The sequence below is a fragment of the Callithrix jacchus genome, chromosome 1 (genome assembly GCF_049354715.1).
Source record: "Callithrix jacchus isolate 240 chromosome 1, calJac240_pri, whole genome shotgun sequence".
NCBI lineage: Eukaryota > Metazoa > Chordata > Mammalia > Primates > Cebidae > Callithrix > Callithrix jacchus.
Genome location: NC_133502.1, coordinates 87,986,832 through 88,007,612, shown reverse-complemented (window position 1 = coordinate 88,007,612; position 20,781 = coordinate 87,986,832). Strand labels below are relative to the sequence as shown.

The 20,781-nt window shown below is 33.7% G+C and overlaps 1 protein-coding gene across 5 annotated transcripts in view; it reads left to right on the top strand.

Moving 5' to 3' along the window:
* The window catches only part of LOC100394900 (COBW domain-containing protein 1-like), a 76,741-nt gene that overhangs the window by 30,877 nt on the left and 25,083 nt on the right, over positions 1–20,781 (top strand). For 3 of the 5 annotated variants that reach the window (XR_013532742.1, XM_078366079.1, XM_035301757.3), the window contains exons 4-9: positions 420–511; positions 7,424–7,483; positions 8,970–9,007; positions 15,154–15,200; positions 16,945–17,031; positions 19,759–19,803. Coding sequence is in view for 2 of the 5 variants with exons in the window: in XM_035301757.3 (XP_035157648.1) it covers positions 420–511; positions 7,424–7,483; positions 8,970–9,007; positions 15,154–15,200; positions 16,945–17,031; positions 19,759–19,803 (369 nt within the window). In the remaining 3 variants the exon portion in view is untranslated. Of the gene's footprint in view, positions 1–419; positions 512–7,423; positions 7,484–8,969; positions 9,008–15,153; positions 15,201–16,944; positions 17,032–18,843; positions 19,045–19,758; positions 19,804–20,432; positions 20,556–20,781 lie in introns of those variants that run through there. The other 2 variants (XR_013532744.1, XR_013532747.1) reach the window with 2 other exon arrangements.

Sequence of the window (20,781 nt, the reverse complement as noted above, 5' to 3'; positions counted from 1 at the left end):
AAAAGAATTAAATGGTGTTTAATACCAGTGTCCCTTTAGCTATTATATTAAACTACTATAGATAATAAATTTTATCATTATTTTGGATGTTGATTTTTTTTAATTTCATAAAGCTATAAAAATAAGATACTGACTTCGGTCAGATAAAGTTCCCTCTGCTTTTAATTTTAATAAAATTAAAGTATTCTTATGTGTATGATTTCTTTTTTTTTTTTTTACCTATTAGAATATATGCATTATTGTTTTCTCACTGGTAAATATGGGACAGACATTTTGTTAGAAGCTTAGAAGTGAGTTAAATTTTCACATTCCTAAGGACACTTTTGTCTCTGGTTGTTGAATATATTTTTAAATGTTTGTAATAATCACTTCAAAATATTTAGGTAATCAACTGTAAATTATGTTTCGGTATTCCCCAGGGACAATGGCCTGAAAGCTATTGAGAATTTGATGCAGAAGAAGGGGAAATTTGATTACATACTGTTAGAGACCACTGGATTAGCAGATCCTGGTAAGAAATGAGATTATTGTCAAATGTATTAGTAAATAGATGTATTAGAGGAAGATCTAAAATGAGTATTAAAGCTTTCCTTAGAATTAAAACTTTTTTGTTTTAAAAGAGGAAAAGTACTCAGTTATCATTTTCTTTGGCAGATGAATGATGTTCAGAGTATTTATTGGTATTTTTAAGCTGTTAATAGGATTTGAAGTTTTATTGCTTGATTTAGGATTATTTGTAAGAATAGTAGTTGTTAAAAGTATAGACATGCAGGAAAAGCAGAGGCTACCTCTAAATACAGTTGTTCCTTGGCATCCATGGAGTATTAGGTCCAGGACCTCTGAGGATACCAAAATCTATGAATGTTCAAGTCCCTTATATAAAATGATGTAGTATATGCCTAAAATCTATGCACATGCTCCCATATGCTTTAAATTATCTGTGGATTACTTACAATACCTAATACAATATAAGTGCTGTGTAAGTAGTTATTATACTGCATTGATAAGGGAATGATGACAAGAAAAAAAAGTCTGTACATTTTCAATACAGACACTGCCATCCATATTTTTTCTTTTTTCTTTTTCTTTTTTTTTTTTTTGAGACGGAAGCTCACTCTGTAGCTAAGGCTGGAGTACAGTGGTGCTATCTCAGCTCACTGCAACCTGCGCCTCCCATGTTCAAGTGATTCTCCTGCCTCAGCCTCCCAAGTACCTGGGATTACAGGTGCCCGCCACCATGCCCAGTGAATTTTTCTATTTCTGGTAGAAATGGGGTTTCACCATGTTGGCCAGGTAGGTCTCGAATTCCTGATCTTGTGATCCGCCCCCCTCAGGCTCCCAAAATGCTGGGATTACAGGTGTGAGTCACCGTGCCTGGCCCTTAAATTTTTCTATTTCTAAGCCACAGTTGGTTGAATCCATGGATGTAGAACCAACAGTTATGGAGGGCTGAATGTATATATTTCATTGGTTATATTCCATAGAGATTTTATTTCTGTTTACTGTCTAACCCAGCTTTCTGAGACAGTCATTAAGAGATATATAAAGGCTTTGGGCTCTCATCCCAGCAACACTTCTTCCCTTTAAGTTAATTTTTAGTGTTTTGTTTTTCTACTAATAATATTGCAATAATTTTATTTGTAAATTTTGTCATTAAGGTAACAAAGAAGACACAGTTAAATCTTCACTGGACCTTTTTCGCAGTGTGAAGTTAATGATTATCAAGAAAATTTTTACCTCCAAATAGAATTATATCTAAACTCCACTCTAGAAACATTGCTACTTCCTCTACTGAAGTCTGGAATCCCTCAAAATCATCTGTGAGGGTTGGAATCATCTTCTTTAAAACTCCTATTCATGTTGATATTTTGATCTCTCACGAATCACGAATCTTTTTAATGGCATCTAGAATGATGAATCCTATTCAGAAGGTTTTCTTTTTTTTTTTTTTTTTTGAGACGTTTCGCTCTTGTTATCCAGGCTGGAGTGCAATGGCGCAATCTCGGCTCACCGCAACCTCCGCCTCCCGGGTTCAGGCAGTTCTCCTGCCTCAGCCTCCTGAGTAGCTGGTCAGAAGGTTTTCAGTTTACTTTGCCAAGATCCATCAGAGGAATCACTGGCTATGGCAGCTATAGCTTTATGAAATATATTTCTTAAATAAGACTTGAAAGTCAAAGTTACTCCTTGATCAATGGGCTGCAGAATGGATGTTGTGTTAGCAGGCATGAAAACAACAATCTCCTTGTATATCTCTATCACAGCTCTTGAAAGGAATCTTTTTCTAAGCATTAGCTCTCAATGATGGGCTTAAACCATGCTGTAAACAGTAAACCATGCTATAAACAGAGGTGCTGTCATCCAGGCTTTATTATTTATAGAAAACAGGCAGAGGGGATTTAGCATTAATTCTTAAGGGCTGTAGGATGGTAAATGATTATTGGCTTCAACTTGAAGTCACCAGCTCCTTTATCCCCTAACAAGAGAATCAGCCTGTCCTTTGAATCTTTGAAGCCAGAGATTGACTTCTCTTTAGCTGTGAAAGTCCTAAATGGCATCTTCTTCCAAAAGGAGGCCATTTCATCTCCATTAAAAATCTATTGCTAGGCCCTGCACAGTGGCTCACGCCTGTAATCCCAGCACTTTTGGAGGCCAAGGGGGGCAGATCATGAGGTCAGGATATCGAGACCATCCTGGCCATAGTAAAACCCTGTCTCTACTAAAATACAAAAAAATTAGCTGGGTGTGGTGGTATGTGCCTGTAGTCCCAGCTACTCAGGAGGCTGAGGCAGGGGAATTGCTTGAATCCGGGAGATGGAGGTTGCAGTGAGCTGGAATGCCACTGCATTCCAGCCTGGCGAAAGAGCAAGATTCCGTCTCAAAAAAAAAAAAAAATCTGTTGCTTAGTGTAGCTACTTTCATGAATGATGTTAGCTACATCTTCTAGGTAACTTGTTGCAGCTTCTATTTCAGCACTTGCTGCTTTACCTTGCACTTTTATGTTATGGAGATGGCTTCTTTCCTTAATCTTGTGAACCAGCCTGTGCTACCTCCCAACATTTCTTCTCCAGCTTCCTCACCTCTCTTATAACCTTCATAGAACTCAAGAGAATAGGGTTGCTCTGAATTAGGCTTTGGTTTAAGGGAACATTGTGGCTTGTTTGATCATCTGTCCTCTCCATATCAGCAGTAAGACTGTTTTGTTTTATCATTTGTGTGTTTACTGGAGTAGCCCTTTTAATTTCCTTTAAGAACTTTTCCTTTGCATTCACAACTTGTCTAACTTGCTCAAGAGACCTAGCTTTTGGCCTGTCTTGGCTTTCAACATAACTTCCTCACCAAGTATAATCATATCTAGCTCTTGATGTAAAGTGAGAAACAGGTGACTGTTCCTTTCACTTGAACACTTAGAGGCTGTTCTAGGGTGTTAATTGACCTAATTTCATGTTGATCATATTCTTTATGTTGTAATGGTTCCATCATAATTCTTTTAGTTCTATGTTTTAATAGTTTTGGTGCTCATTACTAGTACTGTTGCTTCTCCATTCCTGAGTTAGTCCATCTCCTGATTGAATTTCATTGTCAGGAAATCTTTTCAAGTTATAGGTACTGCTTTCTTTGGGTTCTTACACACTTCATTGATTGAAAATATTTGTCTTCTGTTTTTATGTTACTTGAAGGATTACTTGGCTAGGTATAAAATTTATCAGTCACACATTTTCCCCCCTCAACTTTGTAAATTTTGTTCCATAATCTCCTAGTGTTTTTTGATTGGCTGGATTTCCTTGTCCATTGCTTTCTTCTTTTATTTTTATCAGGAAGAATTTGTGAGTACTATAGTCTCTGAGTTTCAATGCTTGAGAATGTCTGCCTGTTGCTTTCATTCCTGAAAAATAACTTCACAGGAGGTAATATTGTTTGGGAACACTTTGATTAGAACTTTGTGGTCACTGTTTTATGATTTTGGGACATCTAGTGTTACTGTAGAAAAATCTGATTTTCCCCCCTTCCTCTTTGAAGCTGGCTTTTTTAAAATCTAAAATGAATGAAAGATTTTTTTTTTATTTTTGAAATTCAGTAATGTAAAGAAGATATATCTAAGTGCCATTTATAATTGTTTTTTCCTGAATTATAATATGCCCTTAGTTCTTTTAAGAACATTTTTCTTGTTACCATTAATGCTTTCTGTTGGGTCAAATTATTGTTTTCTCTCCTTCTTGACACCAGTTTTCCTTATGTTGAATTTTCTTCTTTTTTCCATCTGTATTCTAATTGCTTTTATTTGTCTTTTACCTCTACATTTACTGTAATCCTCTGAAATCTTTTTTTTTTTTTTTTTTTTTTTTGGTCAATAATTCTGTTTTCTGCAGTTTCTATTCTGGTTTTGATGTTTTAAATGAATTAATTGGTTAAGTCATTGTGTTTATAGGCTCTAAGTTTCTTTAGCACTACAAACTGGATTTTCATCTTACTCTGCTTCTTGCTTTTGAGCTTGTTTTTATAGGGTTGTATTGTTTTTAAGTTCTTTATTATGATGAAATTATTGAGAATTTTCTTTCTTTCTTTATTTTTTTTTTATTATGTATCCTTCCAGAATGGGTTCTTTGCCACTTGTGTGCCCTGTTCATTTCTTTCCTTTTTTGTTATTTCTTGCCTTTTATTCTGTGTGTGTGTGTGTGTTTCTTTTTGTCAGGCTGTAATACCTGTGCATACATGTTTCTTCTTGATATGGGAGGCTCAGAGAACTTATATGTGGTGCTGATGGAAAATATTTTTAGTACTCTACTCTTCTTACCCAAATTTGTTTTTCTCCTGAGCTCTAGTTTGAAAGCTGTATATTATTGGAGTGGAGGGAAAGAGAAGGGAAAAGTGGTGATTCAGAGAGCCAGATGGGCTATTTGGCTTTTGGGCTCTGCTCTCTTGAAGTACCAAGCATTTCCCCCTTGGGTCTGCCCAAGTGCTTATGAATAAAAATCCTGTGCCTTGTGTGGGGACATTATTCAGCCTCAGACCTCTCTTTTCTCTTTGTTCTGAGCCCTAGAAAATGACCTGACTTTCTCCTTCCCAAAGCATGGAGATGGTTAAAACTTACTCTTGAAATTTTTTTGTTGACTTTTCCCTGTATTGCTTAGTCATTCCTCAGCTACTTTTTGCCATTTTGGAAGGTATTTGTGATAAGTGTTTAGGATTTTGCAGACTATTTCCCTACAACCTCTTATTGGAGGTAGGTGTAGAGTTGGGAATAACCATAAATCATATAGAACTTTGTTTCTTATTTAGACTGTCAGTCTTCAAAATTTATGATAGGCCCTTTTATATTTGGTTGCTGTTAATAAAATTTTGGCTTGTTTTATTTTTTTATTTTTATTTTCATTTTTTGTTTTATTGGGTTTTGAAGAAGGGAGATTCTATAATCTAGCTCAGGTTTTCTCAATGTCAGCACAGATAACATTTTGGGTTGGGTAATTATTTGTTGTGAGGGGGTTGCCCTGTGCATTGTAGGATATTTAACAACATCCCTGACTTCTACATACTAGACGCCAGTAGTATTCCCCTAGTTCAGACAACCAAAAATATCTTCAGACATTGCCAAATATTTCCCAGGTAGAAAAGCAACCTGGTTTGAGAGTCACTGATTTTTTTTTTTTTTTTTTTGAGACGGAGTTTCACGCTTGTTACCCAGGCTGGAGCAATCTCACGCTCATGGCAACCTCCGCCTCCTGGGTTCAGGCAATTCTCCTGCCTCAGCCTCCTGAGTAGCTGGGATTACAGGCACGCGCCACCATGCCCAGCTAATTTTTTGTATATTTTTTAGTAGAGACAGGGTTTCACCATGTTGACCAGGATGGTCTCGATCTCTTGACCTTGTGATCCACCCGCCTCGGCCTCCCAAAGTGCTGGGACCACAGGCTTGAGCCACCGCGCCCGGCCGAGAGTCACTGATTAACTTTGTTCACTCATCTTTACTCTTCCCCCTAAATACCTACATCCAAATTTTAATTAGATCTTTCTCGTATAGTCTGGCAAGTATTATATCAAAGACAAATATCAGTTTTAGAATAAAGCTTTAATATACTCTTACATTTCAACTTAAGAGGCAAATATTAACAGTAGGATTTATAAGCTATTTACTGGAATAAAAATCAATGAATATTTAAAAATTACAAAATTATTTATGTATGTTAGATATTTTACTGAGTGAAAAAATTAATGCTTTTTAAAATAACTTATTGTTTGGAGTAGTGATACAGTAGATTTAATTTTCCCCCTCATAATTAAAATCATGTTTTAGCCAAGAAAGTGAACAAAATTCTTATTGGCAATTCAGTTGTTTCCTGTTTCGGAGAATGACACTCTCCAGTTCTAAGCCAAATAATTGTCATGGTAAAGTAATTTCCTTGAAAGGGACGGACATTGATTCAGCCGCTGTTACTCACAAATCCTATTTCAGTCAAATTGGAAAACTATTAAGTTTTTTGGAAAAAATCAATAGACATCAGGAAACCATTAGATTTTGTGGCCCTTGCTATATCTTGCATGAGTAATCACTGTAAACAGCTGACAGGTATTTCATTGTTGACACGGAGTGATGCTTGGGGGACCACATCTTGTCAGAATAGGAGGACAGCTTTAGACATTGGAATGAGTTTGGTTATCCTTGTTTTTCTCCTACGCTGATTCTTTTAGACAGCCCTGTCACTAACTGGGCCTGTGATGCTTTGAAAAATCAAATACTTTCCTTGCTGTCAGTTTTCTTTTTCTTGTGTTGTGGCATACTAATCAGGGTATGTGGTTTGATATTTAACCAGTTTCTGTCAAAAACAAGTTTTAATTTATTATTTAGGCACAATTTTTCCTCAGACCCAGGTTTTATACTGTACTAAATAGTGTGAGAAATAATTAGTAATGCCATAGAGTATATAATTTTACTTCTAGTTCTACACATATTCCAAGTAAATTTTTTTTGGACAAGTGATTTTGGAATTATTGATGTTTTGTTTTCCTTTTTCTTTAGAGTGATAATTCACTGTTTATGACCTGAATGGTTATCATATTAAGGAGATGAGCAAATAAAAATAAGTCTGATGTGCATAAAGCCATACTGCTCAAACTGTTTGATAATATCTGTTATTAAATTATTATGGCATTGGTAGAAGAATGATGTCTTGTTTGCATGTGGTAAGAAGTGGTCTTCTTTAAAGGAAATAACAAGAGGGATAGAAATGGGATGGGTATAAATAGTAAAAGGTTCTATCACTATAATTTCCTTTTACGATAAATAGTAAAAGGTTCTATCACTATAATTCCCATAAGAAGATATATGTGTTTACCTGTTAATTTCATCAGGGCAAATTAAAGCATGGATAGACGCATGTTTCTCCGTGTGAAGAAATATTTTCATTTGATGAATATTATATATTTTCAGGTGCAGTGGCTTCTATGTTTTGGGTTGATGCTGAATTAGGGAGTGATATTTATCTTGATGGTAAGTTAAAAAAAGAATTTTCTCTCTTTTTTTTTTAAGATACAGTCTTGCTCTGTCACCCAGGCTGGAGTGCAGTGATATGATCTCAGCTCAATGCAACTTCTGCCTCCCAGGTTCAAGCAATTCTCCTGCCTCAACCTCCCAAGTAGCTGGGACTACCAGCTTACACCATCATTCTGAGCTAATTTTTGTATTTTTCTTAGAGACAGGGTTTCCCCATGTTGGCCTGGCTGGTCTCAAGCTCCTGACCTCAGGCAATTCATCAGCCTTGGCCTCCCAAACTGCTAGGATTATAGGCATGAGCCATTGCACCCAGCCTCTTTTGTTTTTAAGTAAAATCTTTATGGTTAAACTTACTTTTATTAATTCATATTATAATTTTAATTCCTTGTATTGTTCTTTTTAGACTTTAGTTTAATGATGAAGTCTTTGTTCATATAGTTTGAAAAACCCCAGACAGTGGTGGAACTGGATGTCACTCAACTCCCAATTTAGTGTTTCCACTAAGGTTTTCCTTAAAAAAAATGCTATGTAGATTTTCTGTTTCCTCTGTTGTTTGATTTATGCACTTAGTATAATGTTAGAGCCTGTTAATCTGCCAGGCAATATGAGGATCATATTTTTGCTCTCATTTTTCATTTAATATACGAATTAAACACTCCTCCTTAACACTTGTGGGCAGTAGACTTTATAAATTTATATACATGATATGCCTTCATTTAAAATGTTAGAAACTTCCTTAGTTAAGCAGCTATGTTTTCTCCGTCCCTCTTTCCCTTTTTCACCTTTTAAAAAACCAGTCTTTTTATTTTTCAAAAGTAAGAATCATTAAGAAATTTTGGAATTACTAAGCCAGGCCCCATCATTGAGCTCTAATATATGTGGCATATAACTGGTTGAATTCCTTAGGGATAATTAAACTCATTCTATTGTTATCAGCATATATTCAGAGATTACTAATGAATTGGTAGCTTAGAAACTTAGGCATGTGTTATGAAAAACATTTTTATGAGTTGAATATGGTGAGAGATGTCAGGAATAAGATATCCTAAGATGTCTCATTCTTTAGGCAATAATTTAAATGTTAAGAAATTTTTATGATTTTGATTATGTGAAAATAAACTAGAAATAACTTGTCTTGACATTTGTCACATTTGACTATGTTATGAAATTTGACGTATATTTTGGATGGTAAGCTTTTTAAGTGACAAATCTTATTTTCTTATTTAATTTTAAAAATGTATTTATTTTATATCTTCTCTGGTGCCTTCAAATAGTGCTACTCAGTATATATTTGAAATGCATTGACTTGCTTTTGGAATTTAATTAAATGGCGGTACTGGCAAGAGGAAAAAACAGTACTTTTATTGGGTAGCATTTGTGAACTGAAATAGATTAGTTTTAATTTTCATTCTCAAGTATGGTTGCATAATATTAATAAACACTCTTTTTTAAAAGGATGATTAAAATGTTTTTTCCTTCGTAGGTATCATAACTATTGTGGATTCAAAATATGGATTAAAAGTGAGTCGAAAGATTTCTATGAGTGGCTAACTGTTGAGAGCTGGGAATATGTTTCTATCTGTAATTTTTTTTAACAAAAACCTTTTTCAAAAAAGTATCCTGAACAATAGATAAAATTTGTGTTTTAATTATTTGTGTTAAATATTTCTTTTCTATTACTCTGAGTTTGATTTGGTGATAAAATTTAGAATTACAATTTGTAATAATCACATGTGGTCAGGTTAAATTTTGGTATGTCTAACTCTTTACTAGGATTCAACTCCAATATTGTTAAGTTTTTCTGTTTTGTAGAGGAAATCGAGCTTAATAAAGCATCTGAGATCTTATTTTTCTTGTTAAGTTGCTATTAAACACACATTGGAAATGAGTTTTTAAAAAATATTGAAGACTTAGGTGATAAGTCTTCAATATTTAGGTTCAGCACACCACCATGGCAGACATTTACCTATGTAACAAACCTGCACATTCTGGACATATACCCTGGAACTTAAAACTAAAAAAATGCATATTGAAGAAAATCAGTATATATACATAGGATTGGTAAGGAGAATCTCTCCATTAAAAGGCATCTTGCATCACTTCTTTGTCTTTTGGCTAAGATCAAGTGTAAAAGACATCCTGCTGTGAATGTTTTTGTTAACTTCAAAGGTCTTTAAATGCATTTAAATGAGGTTTAATTTATAAAATGCATTTAGTAAGATCTTTAAAAGTATATTGTTACATAAAGTAAAATGATATTTCTCAACTTCCCAAGTGAGATTTCAGTAAAGGCAGAAGAGGATGAAATTATTCCACCCACTGACCCAGTCCCAGTCTAAGCATATGGATAGGGCCCAAAGCAATAATTTCTTAGAAATTTAAATTCAGTGTTTAGAAATTTGTATCAGTTTTGTATCCAACCTCATAATATATCTGAACTTGTTAATTTTTTTTTTTTTTTTTTTTTTTGGAGACAGAGTCTCACTCTGTCTCCCAGGCTGGAGTCCAGTGGCACCATCTTGGCTCACTGCAACCTCCATTTCCCAGGTTCAAGTGATTCCCCTGTCTCAGCCTCCTGAGTAACTGGGATTACAGGTGCGCACCACCACGCCCAGCTAATTTTGTGTTTTTAGTAGAGATGGGGTTTCACCATGTTGGCCAGCCTGGTCATGAACTCCTGATCTCAAGTGATCCACCTGCCTTGGCCTCCCAAAGTGCTGGGATTACAGGTGTCAGCCACCGTGACCAGCCTGAACTTGTTACTTTTTAAGTTTGCTTTTTTTTTCTAACTCTTTGCTGAAATTATATTCTAAGGGGATATGTCAGGCTCGTCAAATAGCTACCAATACCTCTTCACTGGGCCTTCTCTCCATCGTGGATAGAGTGCCCTAATTTGAAAAGTTTGGAAGAGAATTCCTTTTTTAGAGTTTAAAAATCTCAATTTATGAATTTATGAATATAATTTATAAATCAAAGAATGATCCCAAATACAGTACTACAGTTTCACTCAGAAAAATTCCGACAACTGTTGGAAATGATACTTCTTGCAAAATGCTTATTGGGGTAGCAAAAAAAACCCCAAGTTATTTATTTTCAATGTTTATTATAGGCATGTTTAAATCCATCTCTCCATAAATGTGTTATAAAATTTGATATGTGACAGATGACTGCTAAGATATTTTGGGTTTTTGTTTTTGATAGACTTAAAATGCCATACTGAAATTCAAACTATTTATATATTTTATGATTATAGAAATAATTTTATATGTATAGTTGGGTATGGAGAAAAGTTAAGTAGAATCTAGTATCAGCATGATAGAGACCAAAAAAACAAAGCAACATTCTGAATAATGCAAACACAGTAAACGTTTAACCTCCTGCCACCTTGATAAAACCTCTTAAATTATTAAATCAATATACCTACACAAAACTGACACACTGTTAGGATAATGGAAACTTTAGATTTTCTAAGACGGATGCCAGATAAATAACTTTGCCTTGATATAAAGAAATTGCCAACTTGTTCAATTCCTCTGGTTGCAAAGCTTGACCTCAGTAGCTGCTTGTGATTCAGAGAATTCTGAGGCAGTACAAGTAATGACACTTGGATAATGGGCAGCAATTTAAGGGTGTCATGCTTCACAGAGCCAGCCCATCACAAATAAAGCTGAGAAATGGTACCCTGTGGCCGGCCAGCCAAATTGAAACTGAAGTGATAATTGATATCATGGGGGTATCACTCTAATGGGATTGTCACTCATTGATCTGAAATATTCATTTTTTAATCATAGTCAAAGAATTGGACAACTTAAAATGACAGCTCTCTATTCTCAGGACTTGACACCTAGGGTACTGACATTGTTCTTTACAGTTCTACAAATGTGACAGCATTTAATGCAATAGAAGCAGTGAGTGAAGTTACCCAGAAAAGGTCAAGTGAGACAATTCAGTCAGAAAACAGTTTGGCTTGGAAAAGGCCAGAAAAATAAATAGACTGACATTATGCAATAATTTTTAAAAAACTAAAATAGTGTTGTGTCTGTAACCAATCCATCTGAAAGAAATAGTTCCTGCTGCTGCGTTTTAAAAATGACATTAGACATCTTTGACACTAGATTTATTTCCACTCTGGTCAACAGCAGTGTTCTTTCATAGCCAGTGTTTTAAGATAGTTTTTTCTTTTCTTTCTTTCTCTCTTATTGGTCCAGCTTCTTTCTTTATTTCTGCAGAAAAGGATACCCTATAGCCCTTCATGAAGTTATGCCTACAGTGGTGTTATTTCAGAGAGTTCTTTTGTTTCTCTCCCTAACCACCAGGATTACTGAGGTATAATTGACAAGTAAAAAATTATAAAATATTTAAGGTATACAATGTGTGAATTACATTATAAAACAATCAAGCTAGTTAACATATATATCTATCACCTCACATTGTTACCATTTTTTTTTGGGAGAGAGTGGTAAGAACAATTAAGATCTATCTCTTAACAGATTTCAAGTATAAGAATTAACTGTAGTCATGGTATTGTAATTAGCTCTCCATGATTTATGCATCCTGCATAACTGAAACTTTGTAATCTGTGACCAACATCTCACATCACTCCTCTTTTTCTCTTTTGTTTCTTGTGATGAATTAAATTGGTGTTTTGAACCTTAGCCTTTTGAATATGTTGGATTAATTAGTACCAAAATTATTTTTGTCTTTTTTGATATATAAGCAAAAGCCACAGTTCTTAAGCAGAGATAAGAAATATTTTGGACATCTATGTAATATAAAATATTTTTAAAAATATTTTGCAAAAATTTTTCCTTCATTTACTTATACAGTTAGATTAGAATGCCAAAATTTCCATCTTGTTTTATTTTATAAATGAAAGTCATTTGACTTAATGAGAAAATGGTGTATAATGTATTATTGGAGAATGTTCTTTTGAATAGAAGACATTGGTTTTAAACTTTTTGCAGAGTTTGACTTGGGAAGGTAGGAAGTCACATGAGGGAAACGTAGGGCTGATGTCCAAAGAAAATAAATGTTAGTTTGCACTTATTTTTTAAAATGTTCATTTGGCTTTCCTATGTGTGTATAACAGGACATTTATCTCTTCTGCTATAATTGTACATGATTACATAGAATTTTAATAGAGTTGTAAATATTGGCAGGCTTTCATTTGGGGTGATTTTCATTTATTTTTATATTTGACACTTTCTGACTGCCTGGAGGTAGTAAATGTTGATCTACCACTGTTAGTTTTGAGTGAAGAATTCTAATACTTTGGAGAAGTAAATGCATTTAAAACATACATTACTGTGTGAAACTACCGTTTTATTCGTTACACTTAGGTATGAAAATGCAAAAACAAATCTGTAGTTCTTCTGTCACATCATTTTTATGCCTCACAAACTCATAGCCAAATAGCCGCAAATTCATATATAAAACAAAAGCTTCCATAAGGTTAATAACACAGTATCTTGAAAAATTTCAGTTTAAAAAAATTTTTCAGTAATATGGGATCATTCAGAGGCAGATGCCTTGTGAAAAATATATTATTGTTAAGTAGATTTACTGCTTAATGGGAAGAGATTTGTTGTTGCATGTTATATGGCATTTTTCATGTAACATCTTTTACGTATCCCTGTCAACAAGTAGGAGGTGTTAACTACAATTCATTCAACAAATATTTGTTGAGCCTTTGTGTCAGGCACTATTCCAAGGTCTGTTAACAGGCTTATTTTCAGGTCAGGCGCGGTGGCTCAAGCTTGTAATCCCAGCACTTTGGGAGGCCAAGGTGGGTGGATCACGAGGTCAAGAGATCGAGACCATCCTGGTCAACATGGTGAAACCCCATCTCTACTAAAAATACAAAAAATTAGCTGGGCACGGTGGCGTGTGCCTGTAATCCCAGCTACTCGGGAGGCTGAGGCAGGAAAATTGCCTGAACCCAGGAGGTGGAGGTTGTGGTGAGCCCAGATCGCGCCATTGCACTCCAGCCTGGGTAACAAGAGTGAAACTCTGTCTGGGAAAAAAAAAAAAAAAAGAAGGCAGGTTTATTTTCTAGATGCAGAATATATAATTATAGGGCTTGTTATACCTCATGCCAAGATGAATTATGGAAAAATATTAAACTTGGTCTTTTGGCATGAAATGATTTTTGATACAATAATTTTCAAGTTCTGTGACTTCCATAATTGTAGAGTGGGTCTGTAGTTGAATTGAACTAGATTGTTCCTGAAGTAGAAGCGAATATCATTGCCATGATTTTATTTCAGTTTTGTTTTCCTCAAAATAGAATTTGCTAAACTTTTAGAAGGAAAAAATGTTTCCTCTGCAGACCTAACCAAGCATATTAAATTATTACCTGTTTGCTCTTAGGTTCCAAACTATTCAGATACTCCTAATGATCTTCTCCCTATACTGGCTTGACTCTGATATATGATTATTAACATTTGTATAACACTGTACACAGACTGATTTTATGTGACATAAAAGGATTCGCAAAGACTTTAAAATTGTGTTCATTTTACTTGTACTAGTGTGTTTTCAATTAAAAAAAATAGCCCCTGTGATTGTATATAAAATATAGTATCCTGTGATGATGAGGGTGTTAGATTTAGTTTCTTCTTTTATAAATGAAAATAGCCACTTCCCATAATTATTATGAAAGCTAAATGATAAAATGTATATAATAACTTATAAAGTTAAATTCAAAGATTTAATAATTTATGAAATTGACTTCAAATATGAAGAGTATTACTACAATCCAGTTGCCTCTAAACCTCAGTAGGCAGCTTTTTATTGTGACGGGAAACCTCTATTGAGGTTTGAGGTGATGAGGGTGAAAAATTTAATTTTAGAGAAGAAGCTTGTGGTGTGGCATTGATAACTTTAGGGATGTAAGTAGGATTATGGGAAAAAAAATAAAAAAACCTTGCCTCCAGAGAGATGAAAAGTACCACATGGGCTCTAAGTCAGTGTCAAAATTTTTTTTTTGGAGGTAGCCTGACTCTGGAGAGGTCAGTAAAATAAACAGTTGCAACGGAGAGGCTAGATTAGCAAGTAGGGGTTACTAAATGATAAATGGCTTTTAGGCTAGAATCAGGGCTGAATTAGCCCTCCCACCACTTATTTGTTTCGAGGGTGTTTGAAGGGCCTAGAACTGAGTTCACATGGTGCATGATTGTGGTCTGGGCAGTAGGGAAGTATATTAGATTCTAATATGGGGGTGGGTGTGAAGGGAAGTATATTAGATTCTAAGAAAATATGTTTTAGTGGTTATCCTTTTTTAAAATAAGTAATAATGAGTATTTAGAACAAGAACAGTTTTGTAAGAAGGAAAATGCCTAAAATCTGAACTGTATTCTATGTTTTTATGACATTATGTAAATCAAAGGTGTTTTCCTTTTAAGTGAAAGAAAAGGTCAGGAGTATGAAATCCTAAGCCCTTTTCCTCCCCCCATAAAACCCTACAGGTTCACTGTAGAAAAAAATTGCAAGTGGGGAAGAAAAATGCTTTCAGAGAGAAAAGTTAGTTCTGAATTTGTGTACTTGAGTAACAGTAGTTGAAGTTTTTATTAGATGCAAGAAGATGTCTCTAAAGTAAAATCCTTTGTGTTAACATTCGATTTTGTATTGTATTATAGTAACTTTATTCAAACTTTTTTTTTGTTTAGCATTTAACAGAAGAAAAACCTGATGGCCTTATCAATGAAGCTACTAGGTATTCATATTTAAAATATATATTGATTGCTGGCTAATTGGAAAGAGAAAAATCACTAAGATGAAAACCAAAAGCAAATTAAGAAATTTTAAAACATAGTCAAGGAAAATTTATTTTCTTTTTTCTCATAGTTTAATTATTGCTATCTATTTGTTATGATCTGTTAACTTTTCCTTAAAGTCATTTTTGTTGTAGCATAAAGTAAATGCTGAACACAGAAGTTCTGTAATTTTGAGGAACTTGGGAAATATTAACATTTAAAAATATTTTCTTGTTATATAATTTCTTTGGGATTGACGATTATAAAAAATAGATAGATGTCTCAGTGCCTTTAATAGTAGTTCCTTGATTTCAGTGTTTATTGTTATTCAGGAAAATAGAGGAACAAATATGAAAATAGTTTTAATTTGGCATTAAAACATTTTTTGTTTAAACACTTCTATGTTTCTAATTTATTTGTCTTTAGACTTAGAAATACTTAAATTAGTTTGTCTGCCCTAAGCATATTCTTACTAATAGGATAAAGGTAAGATAGATGACAGTCACTAAAGATGCTGCTGGGTTTGCAAGTGAGACCCTCTGGGATTTGCTAAAGACTACAAATAAGCAATTTATTCCCAATTATTTTTGAGTATGGTACTCTGTTGTTGTGTAATGCTGCTTAAACACTGCATTTGGTATAGGATTCAAATCAGAATGAACTTAAATATTTTTGTAACTTTTTTCCTTATGAAAATACAGTTATTATAGAAAATATAAATAAGTCTAATAGAAAATAGCAAAATTGAATGTTGTGTACATACTGTTGAAACCTGCTTTTTCAGTGAACTAAAGTTAATTTAGTTTTGAGAATTTAGTTGTATTCTCTGAGATATAGCATAATACCCTGAAGAATTGAGGAAAATTGAAAGAATTTCCAGTTTTACTATCCTGTTAATAGAACATAGAGCTTCTGATTATTATCATCTACTTTGTTATCTAGCAGTTAGCATGGGTTCTTTATAGAGATAATATACAGTATATTTATAGTGATAAAGAGGACATTTGTATGATATCCTGGTATGTCCTCTGAAGTATACCTTTTTTTTTTTTTTTTTTAAGAAATGTAGTGCTGTTTTGTTGCCCAGGCTGGACTTGAACTCCTGGGTTTAATTAAGGTTTCCTCCCTCCTTAGCCTCCTAAGTAGCTAGGACTACAGGTGTGTTCTACCATGCCCAGCTCTGAAGTATAGTTTTAATATAGTTTTTAGTATGAAGTGAACTTAATTCTATTTCTTTGAAAATTATGGTAAATATTAGAAGAAATATTTTAGTACATAAACTTCTTATTGTTACCATATTGGATGTTTGAATTTTGTGCTTTTCTTTTTTTTCTTAATTTTTTTTATGCTTTTCTTTACGGAAAAAATATGAGTTGAAAATCATTCTTTTGATTGTAAACTTTTTGAGACTTATCTTTCTAGCACAAGAATAGCAAGTAAGAGTTAGAAAATACTTTTTGAATGGGTAATGTGAAATCTGAACTTGTATAGTGATGAATACAATTCATTCACATTGAAAAATTAGCGGATTAGGAGTAAACTAAATCACTATAGAGCAGCTATATAATTCTTAACTGATATGTTTATCTGCATGAGGTGTTTTTATTTTCAATTTATTAACATTTCTCTTTTGATATATTAATCTGCATGAGGCATGTCTATTATTTAAAATTTCTTAGCATTTTTTTTTGTTTGCTATTTTAGGCAAGTTGCTTTGGCAGATATAATTCTCATCAATAAAACAGACTTGGTTCCGGAAGAAGATGTAAAGAAGCTAAGAACAACAATTAGGTACAAAATGATAAGTGTGTTAAGTGCCTACAGATCCATATCATACGACTCTGAATATTTTTTACCATGACAGTTGCCCTATAGAAACTTAAGGTTTAAGGTTGACCTGCTTCAAGAACCATTAGGGAATCACATATGTTGTTGTTGGCTAATTGACTGTTATATAAATAGCAGTACATAAAATTAGTCCCCAGAGCTTGCAGAATATATTTCACAGTTAATATACTGATTTTCAGGGTCCTCTCACTCCATCCTTTTCCTGTCTTCTCTTTGACTCTTTCCTAATGTCAGTCTTCCCTAACTACCCAGGATGGTTAATTCCCTTTCCGATGGATACATCCTGCCAGTTCCTGTCTTTACTCATAATACATTCTCACTCTGCCAATCCCTGAAATCTTTCTTGTTTTGTTTTTTCGTTTCTTTTAAAAAACAACTTATTCTATGGAGCCTATTCTATCTCTGTCTCCCCCACTCCTATGTGAAGTCATTCCTGACTCAGTGGGTCTTACTTCCCTGAACTCTCATTGATGTCATCTTCCTTAACTGGAAACCACACCTTGTCTTCCAGCTTGCTTTAATATCTTCTTTGGCCATAGCCAAGGCTGATCAGCATAGGACAATCAGAATAATATGAATGATGCTCAAATATATGTTAACAGTCATTTTGCTGACTGTTCTGGAGACTCCCATTCCTTTTGAAAACAAAGATGGATTTTTCAAATGAATTTGTAGTTCAGAGACTTTTTGAATTATTTTGTAAAACCTGAACTAATAAAAGCTCTATACAGAGAGATATATGGTAGCCATTATTATGGTTATCTTTAATGTATATAATGTTTTGAGCATGATGACTCAAAATTACTATTCTTAGTATTTATAAGTTCTGACATCAAAGTTTAAATCTGTCATTTGAGTTCATATAGTATATATTATAAATTGAATCAATGAAGGTAAGTCTTATTAGGAGATTATTTTCAATGATTAATGATTGTAGAACCTAAAGTGCAATAAAAAAATATAGTAAACATAATGAAATACTTAAAAATAAATAAATGAAAGATGGATTAGCAATAAAAAAAGAAATTCATATTTTTTCCACATATTTAGTCTTATTTTAATAGCAATTGTCCTTAAACTTTATTATTAAAAAATGTGTAATGTCTCCATGTGGAGGGTAGGTATTGTTGCATAGTGTTGAAGATCACGGACCTTGGAATTTGCTTGGGTTCTAATCCTTGGTCTGTTTCTCATTGTGTTCTTAGGGAACGTATTTACTCTTTTAAAGCCTCCTCTATAAAAGCAATAATGCTTATCTCATAAGTCTGCTTTCAGTATTACATAAGACTATGTTAGTAAACTTTGCACAGTGCTGACACATAGTAAGTGCTCTGTTAGCTGTTATTATGTAGGTTTTTTTTCTTAGCTAACATAGTGAGTTCAAGGTATAGTAAATAAAAAAGGGAAGAAAAAAGATGGATGATATTTTTGAAAACTGATGAAATTTTGAAAAAACTGATTTTGGAAAGGTGAAAGTGATGAAGATTGCCTTTACATTTTTTGACACTGGTCTTCTAATCTTGTTTGTCTTTTCAAAAATCTCGTGCACCATTGTGATTGCTAAGAACCCAGTCTACTTAACAAACGTTTTTGGCATAAAAGGAATGATGATGATGATTACTTGGCTTTTATATCCTTATATAGACTAGCTAAATCTCTGACACTGACAATAACAGTACTAGAAATGAATTCGGAAGAAGCAGTTTAATAAATTACATACTTGTTTGACTTTTACTTGTACTCCCTTTATATCAGACTTGTGACTGACTCAGAATCATATTTGAGGAGTTGAAAAAAGGCAAACATATTTGAGAGGAAATAGCTATCAGTCTATAGAGTATATTCAAAAAAGAAGATTAAGAGTTTTGTAAAATAGTGAAGAGACTTGCTCAGAATCTTTATATTTGGGAAACCTCATTCATGAGAACAAGCTTGAACAAGTAGCAAGTATCTTGGGTAAGTAACCCTAAAGACAGTGAATTGATGATAGATGATAAACAATGGAAAAGATAAATAGATGAGGTGTACAGTATGTTGAAAAGATTTTAACAGGTACATTTTGGTGCCATACAAAAAGAGCCATATTCTATAATATCGAAAGAGGGAGAACAGGCATAAGGAGTAGAGAGCCTAGTTAGGGAACTGAAGAGGTTATTCTATAAATGAACCTGGGATGTGTGACTTAGAATTACTGTGAATACCACGGGCAGGCTGGGGGCAAAGCTACTTATAACTAGTTTTTTATTTTTAGTGTGTATATAGCCATTTCTACCAGGTATGCCTGAGGAAGAAAGTGGCCACCATGAAAATTTTGGGTGTCTACTAATTTTTAAGAACTCTAAAATAGCTACTTATGAATGATTTTTTTTCTAAAGTGAAGCATCTTCTTCTTAATCACAAAGTAGCCCTTAATTGGGCAGTTGTGCAGATTTTTGCATATATGTTTTCTTGATGGATGAGTGGAATATACATGATTTATGGTTTAAATGAAAATAATAAATTATTTTTAAAAGTAAGTTTTGTTTCTCTGTTTTTAATTTTTTTCTGTTTGCAGATGCATTTGTGTATGTATGCTTATTTCCTGTTTTAGAAATAATGTACTTTGTATACTTTTTTAAAAGTTAATTTTTACTTTTAAACTTTGTCTTCCTCATTTATTATTTATTTCAGATCCATAAATGGACTAGGACAAATCTTAGAAACACAAAAATCAAGGTACTTTTTCAAAGCTATTTCTAATATTATACTAACAACAAATAATTTTGTTATTATTAATAAACATTAAGTAATTGATAAATATGCTTGATTTTAATGTAAGAAAGACATAAGTGTATTTTCAAAAGAATTGGATCCAGAATGTTGTTTCAAATGATCTCAATAAGTTAATTTGGCATATTTAGCTAGTACATATGGTACATATGCCTGTCTTTAAGATTACAAAGCCATGATAAACACTGTCTTACTGTGCTTTTGCTTAATGAGGAAGAAAAGACTTTCAAACACTTGAGAGGGTAACTCAGTACAGAAATCTGAAAAAGTATATTGAGAGATCTTATCTTAATTCAAAGTGTTTAAACGGCTTTAAAAAATTTTTAAAACCTTACATAGTTGCCAAAAAGTATGTCATGTAAAAACACAGAGTCTTTACCTTGAAGTTCCTGACAAATTCTTTTATTAAATTTTGATACCCATTTTCTCTAGGTTCTGTTCCTAAAACATCTGTGAAGTGTATTTCTGTAGATTAAACTCTGTTTTCCATTGAGTACTAGCATAATTTCAGAAAATTTCTGTGCAGGGTATTTTGTTAAGCTCTTTTTTTTTTTTTTTTTTTTTTGATGAGAAAGGCTCAGCAGCTGATAGACCCAGCAACAGGCAGCCAGGAGCTCTGAGGCTCACAGCTGGCAGTCTAGTGCCACCCAGTTCCTACTTGAGAGACTCTTTCTTTGGAAGTACAGCAGAGGCCTTAGGTGAGTGGTTTGTCTGCTATGGCAGAGATTAGAGGTGCTGACAGACTGCCATAAGTGTTAGGCAATAACAGCAGCAGCTGCTTATATGCAAGCGAACAGCTGGGGAATTAATTTGGTATGCATTCTCAAGAGCCACTCATCTCTCTGCTGGCAGAGGTAGCAGAAGAATGCCCTTTAGTGTAAGTCCTCTACAACCATATACCAAAGGTGCTCCCTGCATTTCAAA